We start from the raw sequence: 12,536 nt of genomic DNA, 5'->3' as shown, positions 1-12,536 counted from the left end.
ACAAAGAATTCTGTGTCAACATTAGTTCCTGCTACCTGCCAAGAATATATATTCATTTATTTGTGGTTTTTATCCACAGTACAATACATAATTGCATAGCATATATGAATAATGTTAATATATATTCTTGCTGAATTTGATTACATAGGCCAAGAGCTCTTGTTTTTTTAGGGGTAAATTACTATTTTAATTTCAAAGGTTTATAATTTTACACTAAACTTCTGTGAAGATATCTAATTGACATAGTCACATAATCTCACAATGATAAAAAAAAAATCAGGAAAAGCTAAATATTTAGGCCCCACAAAGTTAAACATTTATATAAACATTAATCAATTTAAATAAAATAATGATTTCCTTTGCTTTCAAAATGGATGAATTAGAAAATGCTATTAAGTTCTCTCAATGAACAGCTTTTATTCCTGATTTGATAAGACTAATCAGCATGGAATATTATAATATAAAGATCAAAATCAAACAAAGGAAAAGAAAATAAAAAGCTTAAAAAATTAAATTCTGACTCTCATCTGGGCTGCTGGCAATGACTTTACAACACTGATAATTACAAAAATGAATGGTTCATTTTTTAACCTCTGAGGAGGTCAGAGGCTTTATTATCTGTCTGCAAGTTGGTTGTAATGTACATCATTTCAAAAAATTTTGTTCTACGTTGAAATTACCATAGCATTGACATAATCATCCATGCCAAGGAGTGACAGGTTTTCCCCCAAACTGGTAACTATTCATGCTAAATGCACATGGGGGAAAATGGCAGTTACTCTGTATGTATCAAGTGAAAAGCAGGCAATTGTATAAAAGCATCATTCTTTTCCATAAACTGAGACTTCCCTGAGGATGGGAACAATGTCTTCCACATCTTTTAGACCCTGTTGTCTCAGAACAATGGAAAGTTGAAAGCTGTCATGGAATCTATTTGCAATTGCAGGCAGAGCGTGGTAGAGAAAGGCCAACAAAACAGGGGTGTGTAGATCTGGGTAAGGTGAGATGCAGAAGATGGTTATCAATTATTTAACAGTGCTTGTTACAAAGTTTGTATAAAATAAGCAGCTCAGTAAATAATAATGTTTTTATCAGACATTCAGCCACATAGGTTAATGCTTTCAAGGGAAATAACTTGATCTAGGTGAGAGAAATAAAAAGGAACAGTATTCTAGTTAAATTACTCTTTATGGGCATAAAGACCTTTTGACATCACCACACAGACTGTGTCATAATCAACTGATCTTGAGTAAGTTAGACTAAAATTCACATGCACTGTCCAGAGTACAATAAATGGAACTTAAAATGCTACACAATTCCTGTGAAACATCTGGGTCCAGAAATGATCGTCCTGTTTGATGTTTCAGTGCTGCTTTAGAGAAAAAAGGGGACTTGTCTGATAAGTGTGCCTCAAAGAAGATAACAGACTTACGGCTGACAAAGGCCACCTGCAGGCTTTTTTTTTTTTTTTTTGAATGAGACAATAAAAGGGTCAGATTTTCCTGCCTACTTGAAGCAGGATATGCCCAAAGAATGCTGTTCAGTTATAGGAACTGTGTCTTATGTCCACTGTGCTCTGTCTTTGGGGGTCCAGAACTAGACTTGCTTTCTGGAAAATCAAGAAATCTCACCCATCAGCAGAGGCTGTTGTTTAGTGTTATCTTGGAAAGAGAACAATGGTTACACTACAAACCGTCTTTATGACTGGTTGCTTGGTCAATGTCCTAAAACTTCTCACTTAACTTCTTTTCAAAAAGAATCAACAGGAAGCCTAGGAGGATGGAGTCATCTCCAATTTTTTGACAAGATCCTATGGCAGGGATGCATAAACCTAGTCCTTACACTCGGCAGCTGGGCAACATTTTACCTTCATAAACGACTCCCCTAGAAGTCAGTAAGGGCTTTATTCAGGCCACTATGGCATGACATTTAATCAAGGTATCTCCTATTTTGCCAGGATCAGAGTTGCTGAGAAGGTGAAGTGATTGGAAGCAATTTTAAAGAAAACAGCTTTGTAATCTGTGCCTGTTAAGGAATCTGTGCATGAGCTCAGTGCCTCATCTCTGTCACCTACTAAGCCTTGGCTACTGGACACCTCTGGAAGAGCTTTAATGTAAGTTCATGCAAACGGCACATTTAAAGGGGACAGAACTTCATTTGGGTGCCTCTGGTTTTAACAATTTTCATTACGTGTTATTTGATTTTCAAGGCAGTGTTTTGTTAAATAAAAATCCAGTATTTAGATAACTGGCATTTATTTAAATACGTGAACTTGAAACTCTTCCCTTTACTTCTTGGGTAATTGATACTTAGAGTCTCTTTAGAATACTCAAGGAATTTGGGAAGGATTGACATAGTCAAAGAAAGGCCATGAATTGGACTAAAGTATGTGTGTGGGGGGTGTGTGTGTGTAGAGGGAACAAGGTGGGTCTGCAGCCCACCAGTGACACCACTCCAGGCAGGTTATATAAACTCTCTGAGCCTCATTTTCTTATATGTAAAATTAGATGATAGTTCTTCTTTTTAGGGAAGTTTAGAGCTAATATGAGATAATATTCAAAAAGAATGTGGAATGATGTCTGCGTACAGTAAGGAATTAAAAGAAACTGTTATTATTTTAAAATGAAAAGCATGCTTGGAATTATGGTCCAACTAGCCTCCGTGCTATATCACCTGGGGTCACTTAAACACCCACCCCGAATACCCATAAAACTGAACCGCCCAAACACCTGTGTCCTAATTCTTTCCATTTAACATTAAACCAGTTCTTCTCAAATCACATCTCCACATATAGCTTTGTCCTTACGCTCACCATCACGTAACAACTTCGCAGACTCTTGTTATGTCTCTCTGGGGCCACCAGGGTTTCCTCCCTCCTTCCAACATGCAGAAAACTCTTTATCAAGCTCTCACTTGATCGAGTTACTCCCCTGCCTGACGCTGTTAATGGTTCCCCTTACCATCCATCCTGACCTAGCATATAAGGCCATCAAGTGATCAGGACCCCTTTCTCCAACGGTATCAAACTCCATAATTCCCCAAATTGCAAATCTGTTTTACGTGTCTCTGCCTTTGCACAGGTTGCTCTCATGCCCTGGGTGGCTTCTCCACTTCCACTGGCCTGAGATGCTCCCACTCACCCTTAAAGAATCAGACAAGATCACTCCTGTGTGAGGGCTTCTTAACATAGAGTCTGTAAACTCCGGCGAGAAAAAAATTGCATCTCTATTTCATTAACCTTTTGCTAACATTTAGCATGTCCTTTAATTATAAAATGAGGCGACAAACTACTGACAACAGTAGAAATCACATACATTTCTATAACCTAATACAGTAATTGCAGAAATTTCGAAATGCCATTTACATTCGCCAAGGTTTTGAAACTATATTAGCCTGCACTAGATCTGTTTTTTAATATGTTAATAAAGAAGTGCATGCATTGCTTTATAATAAGTTTATTTAAAAATAATTTGGCAACCATATTGCAATATAATTGATTTCCTTTGTATGCCTAAAGAAATTATTTTATGCAGTTAAAAGCATTACTGTAACAGACTGAGAATAATGTTATGGTTAAGAACCCCCATGTGTGAAGCCTTCAGTGACGGCCCCAGGAGAGGGGACTCATGCCCAGGCAGGCTCTGTGACATCTTTCAGGCTTTATCACACTGCTTTGCAATTATTTATGGTAACTTTCTTTTTCCACGCTCCATGTGGAGAAAGGTTTCTTTTTCTCTTTCTTTAATCTTAACATCCCCTGACCTCCTACAGCTCTCAAAAAAGTTGATTAAATGAATAAACTTACCACAAATGTGTATAAATATTTTCCTAAAATGCTGTATTCTCTGATTTGCTAAACTGTATAGAATCATAGGAAACTCAATTGCTGACTGTCTGCTTCTAAAACCATGTTGTTTAGGGGACATGATTTCATTTTTCTAGTCTTCTAATTTATTCCATCCACATATAACCCAGATGGTATAGTCCAAGAGGCACGTGTCATACTATCTAGTTTGGTTATTGACTTACTAATATTGGGAGAACATTCTCTTGTTCCTACAACCACGTAACGATCTAAAAAATTCATTGGAGCATTACCTGAACAACGTAGGACCTGCTGTGTGCCAGGAGATCTTCACGCCTACACTGCTCTTTCTGCTAAAATGCCTGCAAGGGGTACTGCTAACCACGCTGCTGCCATAACCAGCGGTAAAGATGAAACACATGGAAGAAACCAAAGATTCGGAAGCTTCCTAAATCATCCACTCTTTCATACAACAACGTGTTGCCAAAATTTCTAGCACATACATCTAAGCTCCATAATAAAAATTATACTAAAAACTTCCTTTAGTCAGTATCATTTACCTTCTTTCAAAACCATCCATCCATCCATCCATCCATCCATTCACTCACCCAACCACCCAGACAACTAAAATAAGTTTCCAAAGTTTCACTGAAGAGATTCTTTTAACCAGGTTTCTATACTTTAAAAAAAAAAAAACAAACAATAAAAATGTTGGTCCCTAGCAACAGGCATTTTTCAGCCTCAGACAGGGAAAGCAGAGTAGGGCTTTGTAACACGCTTTTACAACATGATGGAAAGTACTTCCACTTAACAAACCAGAATGTTTAAATGTTAATACCTAAACTGTTTTCATCATTTAAATCATTTCATCGTTGTAAATATCATGATTTACAAGAAGGTGATCTTTGATTTATTTAAACTTAATTAGAGGACAGCTAGGTTTTTCAGAAATCTTACCTAGTTGGAACTTGACACAACATTGTAAAATGATTATAAATCAATAAAAAATGTTTTAAAAAAACCAAACCCCCCCCCCCAAAAAAAAACAAAAAACAAACAAACAAACAAAAAAGAAATCTTACCTAGCACTTACGGAAAGTTTTCTCAGTCTTTATGCTGAGGAAATATGCCAGTGACTATAATTACAGCCATTGCTGCCACAGTACTAGATGATGTGCCCCTTTTGTTTATACAGGACAACACAGGGGTGATGGTCTACAGTGGCTTGACTTGAAATGTGAACAAAGTTCCAGGTTGATTTTATTTATTCACCACAGTGACCAGAGCACCAGAATGAGAATATAGGTCCTTATGAGCTATCAGAGATCCACGTTTTTCCCTTTACTTTTTTTGTGTTACTTCTGACGTAAGTTCAGAAGAGCTTTTGTCAAAAGTCTTTTGAGTTCAAGAGAGAGTAAAGATGGCATTTCACGTCAGAGCATACCTGACAGCAAACACCAAGTACCGCTCTTGCATGGCTGCGGTGTTCACCTGGAGAGCGAGGGCAAGGGCCTCCAATTTATATCCTTGAGATTGTGTTCCCAGAAGTGGGCTCCAGGGAGGCTTCAGATCCCCGGATTCCTCTCACCTGAATATGGTCCTCACCATGTGGAAAGCATTTGTTCCTGTGTGTCATCCATCCAAACACCCAGCCGTGTCACTCCCCACCAGAATCTCTTGCGTCTCCCTCCCCTTCCACCGTCAAGGCTGCACGAGTCCTCGCCTAGGCTCCCGATTTCTTATAATTGATCTCCTTTCACCACCCTTTGTCCTTCTCTAACCAACTCTTCTCATTCTGCAGCCAGAGTGATCGTTTAAAAACCCAATCTGATTCCGTCATTCTTATCTGATCACCCTTTCAAGGCTTCTCAGTAGTCTACGACGATGTGTAAAATTCTAACGGTTTGTGAGGTCCCAGAATGGTCTGTCCCTGGCCTGCCATCCACTCTACCTTTGTGCCATTCTCTTGCTTGCTTGCTATAACGCAGCCTCACTGGTAAGTTCCTTGAGGAAGCTATACTCCTTGCTTAGGGCTTCTACACATAATGTTCCCTCTTCTTGGAATTCTCCTCGCTCTTTGCAAACCTAGAGACTTCTCTTTTGTCTTTCAGGATCCCCAGTAAGGAACTTCTTGACCATGGAAAACAAACAAAGTTTGTTTCTTCTAGCCGGATTAGCCTTCTTTTAATTCCTTGCACTTGTCAACTTCCTTACTGCTGTGCAGGGTCTTTGCACCTGCTGTTTCTTCTGCCTGGCAATGTTCTTCGCCCTCTTTTAGAGTTCATTTCAAATGTTCTAGCCTTAGGGTAGCCTTCTTCAAAAGATAAGGAAGATTTCTATCCATTGTCCCAATCTCATTTCCTATTACAGGTTTTATTAATTATAACATAGTATATAATTATAATATTTATTGAGTGTGCTGAGCACTGATTTAGGTGCTTTCCATATATTAATCCACCCTCACTATGATCCTATGAGTAGGTGCTCCAAATATTTTTTAAAATGAATGCATGCATGTAATTTCTTTAAAAATATTTTTAAACAGAATTAGATTATAGTGAGATCTTGAAGAGTTTTTTAGCACACCATGATTCTAATGAAAATGACAGCACTAAAATAAGACTGAATGACAGCTAGAGAAGTTTTGAAAGACACAGTTTTTGAAAATCTTTGCATCCTAATCGGACTGGGAAAAATCAGAACAATGACATAGATGTTACCTTAAAAAAATAAACTTTTTTAAAGGTAATGTTCTATTTCTTCATCTGGGTGCTGATTTTTTTATTATGTAAACTATGAATATATACTTTTCAAACTTTTAAATCTATAGTATATTTTAAAATAGAAATTCTAAGAATAGAATTGGAAAAAAATGAATGCATGTATGAAAAAAATAGAGGTGTGATAAAAACCTTAGGGCAAGAGTATCTTGCAGTTCTAAGCTGTATACTTTACAAAATACCTGTCTACTTTGAAGGGTTTTACAACAATGACTTAAATACACTGCGATCATACCTATAAATAATAAAATGCCAAAGATTTGAGGGAAATGTTATGCAGGAAAGGTTTGAATCCTCAAAGCTTGGATAGCTCTCATAAGACAACATGTTCAATCAGTAATTTGAGAGTGTGGAGCTGAAGGCCATATTAGAGGGATGTGTGTGTATTCGTATACAAATATGTGGTTCAGATGGTACCCACGCTAGAGTTATTTCTCCTAGCCTCAGCTGGTACCTGTCACAGGTTTTACTCAGGTAGCTGCATATTTTCTATAGTAAATTGCATTCACTTTTATCTTTGCACACAGTTTTTGCTGCAAGAAAGCAGATCTGAGAGATATTCTTTAAGGCGTTTGGGTCACAAAATCTAACTAGGCCTTGGAATAAAATATCACCAATTAAAAAACTAAAATGTTGTAAAGAGGGTACACTGTTATTAGAGATTATTTGGGGTAGTCAGTCTCTTGGGTCCAAAGTCATTAGGGAGCCCCAACCCACAATTTTTTGGGTTCTAACCTATCTGGTGCCTACGACGCAATCAATATTTATTGAATTAAGTAAGGAAGAGCCATTGTTCTTGAACCATTCACTTTCTTAAATCTACTCTAGTCAGAATGCACTACCTGCTCATCACTGTAGTCTACAGGTTTCCCCAAGTGCACGTACTGGGTCAAGGGGCTTAGGCATTTAAATTTTACTAGGCAAAAGTATATTAATTTCCAAAATGGAGAAAAATTTACATTCCGACCAATAGCAGACAGTGCTCCTATGACAGATATTAAACCAACTCGCCCTTTAAATGTTTTATTTGCTTAATTTTCCTATCTGAATCATTCCATGAGGAAAGCATGCCACCTGTATCTACAGCATGCGCATTACTCCTCCTAAGGCAATACAAACATGACTATTTCATGTTTATCTTTAAAAAATTGGTTTTTTCCTTTTTTATTGAGATATAATTGACATAGAACACTGTACAAGCTTAAGGTGGACAGCCTAATGATGTGACTTACACAGGTCATGAAATGATTATTACAGAAAGTTTACTAAACATTCATCATCTCCTATAGATACAGATGAAAGACATTTAAAAAAATCTTTTCCTTGTGATAAGAATTCTGAGGATTTACTCTCTCAACAACTTTCATACATAGTCTATATTGTAGTTTCATATTTATCTCAAAGGAAGGGGAAATGTATATAGGAAGTTTCAACAACAATATCACAATCGATAAAGGGGACTGCAAACATGCTTTATAAAATCACTCAGACTATAAATACATGCTGTCAAATTCCCACAAAGCCTCATACGTTATTCTGAAAGGAGTGACAATCAATAATTGTTTTGCATACTCACCGACTCCCAGAGGACATCTGGCTCTGTTTTCAAAAATTGCTGCCCGTTTTTGTGATAAGAATAAAATTAGGTTGTACCACTTCTCCTACTTTACTACAATTTTATGTTGAAATATTAGACACCTCCTATTATCTAGCTACCTAGATGATAACTTAGAAGGATCAGGGAGATTAATAGACTGATGATCATAAATTACTGTGCAACGAGCTATACCGTGGCAATATTTTAATTTAAACTTTAAAAGTCGACATCAGAAAAACTATTTCATTATGTAAATTGCTTAAAACTTAGCCATTCCTTTCTTGCATCAGAATTCCTAAACTTTTTTTTCCTATTCTCTGGCTGACTTTCTCCCTCTGCCATTAGTTGACCTGACAGTGTATCAGTCTTATTCTGAATCTACATCGTTGCATCTAAATTAGATATCAGATCTAGACAGTATTCCACGTTGCTCAAACAACAGTCATTTTTAAAATAATTTGTTAGATGTAACTGTGTTAGAAATTTTACCTAAAATATCCATCAAGGTGGGGTAGGGTACAGCTCAGTGGTAGAGTGCATGCTTAGCACGCACATGGTCAATCCCTAGTACCTCCATTAAAATAAATAAATAGATAAACCTAATTACCTTCCCCCCTGCCAAAAAACATCCATCAAGAAAAACAAAAGTAGAGCATGTAGAATTCTAGCAATAGTTTATCATCTTTCCAGCAGTTGAGATGGGACGTCCAAAGACAGTAAGATCACTGCATCCAGAAATAGTCTACACTAAGGTTAATTTCCTTTGAGATAACTTTAAATCTTCTTTACAACACAAAGAATATTTTTTAAAAAACAGTAAAGCAATAAATATATAAACATATTAAGAAAAGAAAGGAGGAGCTATTCATTTCCAAAAGGGATGTCACGATTTGCAACCAGAAAAGCATAATAATATATATTCCTCACTGCTGTAATGAGAAGGCATCACAAATTCTGTTCAATAAGAAGCTCCAAGGGAGTCTGACTGGAATTTAGTGTATCGATGCAATGTTTTAATTTCACACAGGAGTACCTGACTCAATAAATCATTTACCCATTGATTTGAGACAATGCCTGCTTAGTTGAGGCTGAAGGATATCATTTTTTGTTTTTCAAGCTATCCTATCCACATTTTAAAGCAGTTGCTAGCCTTTCCAGTCACTAAAATGAAGTAAAAAAAAAAATTCTGAAACTCGGCTGACAAATGTATTAATCAATCTGTTCAATCATTTAATCTTTAATTCATTTGTGCATTCTTCAGCCCATCTGTCAGCCCATTTTCCAATCTTCCATGTTTCCAACTCCCTGGCTGTCACATAGGGCGTACACTGTTAAATTTCATGAGTTCTTAAACCTGCAGCTGGCCTTTAAAAACTCTCTTGTATCACCTCTTTCCACTTTTGAATGCTCTGGAAGAACACCAGCAGTGAGAGCAAACTTTCTTTTCTGTCTAAATGAATGCGGGGGTGCCTGTGGAACACAGTGAAGGTTAACTGTTAGAACATCCAGATGATAATCAACTGCATCAGTCAGGTAAGAATGGAAAAGTTCAATGACCGATCGAAGTTCATTATTTCACTTAGAATGTCGATGTCACTAAGTCATTTTTACAGTGTGCCTGCTTAGCTTCTGTATTCATCTATCCCTTCAATTTCCAGAGACATGACACCAGAATTGTGTCTAAGCATTCACTTTTCCTTAAGCATGTCTTTGCATATGCAGTGGTTTGCATACGCTGTTTCTCTTCCGGTGGTCCCTCCCTAGCACCTCTCCCATTTTCTTCCCTTCCACCGTAAGTCTGAACACCTAGAAAGCTTCTACTCATCTCTGCTGTTTTAGGAAAGTTATAAGCAAACAAAAACGTTACCAGAGTTAGGTTAAGGAAGGGGACCATTATGAAATCTCACCTGTATCTTGTGCAAGTAGTGTTCTGACCTGGAGGAGCTACTGGCTTTAAAGTGATGGGTGGAGAAACCTGGGCTGATAGCAGAAATCCCAAAGCAAGAATAATGAGTGCTATGGTGGTACCTAAAAAAAAAAAAAAAAAAAAAAAAAAAGTTTTACATCAGAGCAGAGTTGACAACATTCTTCCAAAGCAAACTGGGTTTGGCAAGACATATGTCTGAAAAAATACTTTGATCTATCTACACTGATTTAAAAAATGCTATCTATCTATCTATCTATCCATACATACATACACACATTGTCACAAAAATTCATTAGTGCATTCACTGTGAGACATGTCAAGAGTGAAATTCAAATCTAATAAATCAAACACATTTGCTAGCCAAACAGATTGGTAATAATTTTTTAAACAAAAACTATCTTGGATGGCTGATGGTCTCGAACTCAATTAATGTAACCGACACTATTGAATACCTAACACGCCAGGAAGTCCGAAAGGCAACAGATTTACACCAAGTGTTCCTTTCATTATAAAGAAAATTGTTCTAGTGGTCTTTGATTATCTAAGACCCAAATAAGTAAACTAAAAAAAGGAACAGACTGAATATTTCAAAACCCATTGAAACAGCATTTTCTATGAAAGAGGAGTTGCATTTGTTGAAGACTTTAAGATGCCAGAAATGATATAACACATGTATTCATTTGTTTTTCCTGTTGGCACTTGGAAGCGGGATATTTGTCTTTGGTTTTACGATATTGAATGTGAAATACTGACAGTAAACAAGAAATATGCCAAATTTCTGACTATTGTTTCAGCCATTGTGAAGATAAACAAAGAGGGTAATGGGAAGAAAGGAGAAAAAAATATCGCTGCATTTATTTGTACAATTAACTTGAGTGAGGCAGTATGCTTGAAATACAGGGTTTAGGGAGGTCATTTACGTAGCAGTAAAGTTATGTAGCAGTAAACTGGAAAGTAATTTATCAAAAATATTGAAGAAAGGAGAAAAAAATATCGCTGCATTTATTTGTACAATTAACTTGAATGAGGCAGTATGCTTGAAATACAGGGTTTAGGGAGGTCATTTACATAGCAGTAAAGTTATGTAGCAGTAAACTGGAAAGTAATTTATCAAAAATATTATTTTTAAAATGGATAAAGGGACAGCAGCTTTGGGAAGCACTGTGGACATGCAACGGGATTATATAATAGTTGAGGTGTTTGTGGTTAAGATATAGGGGATGTCAAGTTAAGCACTGTGGTTAAGTCCTAGCTCTGCTGTTTCCTGACTCAGTGATCTTGGGCAAGGCACACGACCTGCCAGCAATTCAGTCTTGTCTGCTGTAAATGGGCCTTAGAGAATGTGCTGACTTTGCAGAATCGCAGTGAATTTTAAATATCATAACATACTTGAAAGACTTCATCATGCTAAAAATGTTAGCTATTGGACTATAATTATCCTTAGAAGCAGCAACAGCATACTTTCAAAAACTGTGGAAAAAAAGATGAAGGAAGGGAGGATTGAAGAAAAGATCAGAAGAAAAGATACGACACTGAGATAAAAAACCACGACTCCAAAATCACAGTTCATTTTCCCCTTGTTGGCTTTAAATTCAAACCAGAACTAGGAATAGTTTGAGGCATTACTTTTCTCAAAAGACTTGAATTGGGAAACAAAAAAGAAATCTATCTCTTAGAAGGAGAGAAAATACATTAGGTCTATTAATTAAAATCATCCCCCTTTCCTCAAAAGAAGCAAAACAAACCACCTGAGTTCTACTGTTAATCTGTCTATCAGAGAAGCTGGGTTCCTGAGTATTTTCCCAAATTACCTCCATAGCATGTTGCCATAGGACAGGTAAGATTTCCTTCAACCAGGAAGATGTGAGACTTCAGAATGTTAAGGAAAGATGGTACTTTTCTTTCATAACGCTACTTAAATGACTTGTCTCCACAATAAACAGTACTCTAAGACGGTCTCCCTAAACACATATGGTCAGTTCTACTGCCTGGCATAGAGCAGATCTCATGGTCCCACGGATTTCTGTAACACTGGCTGTTGTTTTGAAGAATGCTCAACTGGGGTCATGGGGTCAGTACAGGAGAAATATACTAGATGAGAGTTCTTCAGTGTGGACAGCAAATCTCTTCCATCCATCTCTAAAGAGTCCAACTAACCTGCAAAATTCGGGGAACAGGCCATTTTGGATACACACAATCCCTACATAGTTGGAGGTTTACTCTTCTTAAACACAGATCTATTTTTATTTCGATCCATTGTGGATGGAAATCTTTTGAAAGTCGGTGTTATACCTCCACTTTCTTTACTCGATATGGTAGTGTTTCTTGATCCTCACTTCCTATTGGAATAGCAAATGTTTGGAATGTACCTCAGCCTCCAGAAAATGGGGATCAGATAATACAACTCCACAGGTGACTGTGATACCC

At 37.0% G+C, this 12,536-nt stretch overlaps 1 protein-coding gene across 1 annotated transcript in view; it reads right to left on the bottom strand.

Moving 5' to 3' along the window:
• The window catches only part of SLC2A13 (solute carrier family 2 member 13), a 325,881-nt gene that overhangs the window by 68,785 nt on the left and 244,560 nt on the right, over positions 1 to 12,536 (bottom strand). Inside the window, exon 6 of the mRNA XM_010970574.3 lies at positions 10,090 to 10,210. Coding sequence (XP_010968876.3) covers positions 10,090 to 10,210 — 121 coding nt within the window. The remainder of the gene's footprint in view (positions 1 to 10,089; positions 10,211 to 12,536) is intronic.

This window comes from Camelus bactrianus, chromosome 12, assembly GCF_048773025.1.
Source record: "Camelus bactrianus isolate YW-2024 breed Bactrian camel chromosome 12, ASM4877302v1, whole genome shotgun sequence".
NCBI classification, from domain to species: Eukaryota; Metazoa; Chordata; class Mammalia; order Artiodactyla; family Camelidae; genus Camelus; species Camelus bactrianus.
The sequence above is the reverse complement of the archived record's forward strand: the minus strand, read 5'-3'. Positions and strand labels throughout refer to the sequence as shown.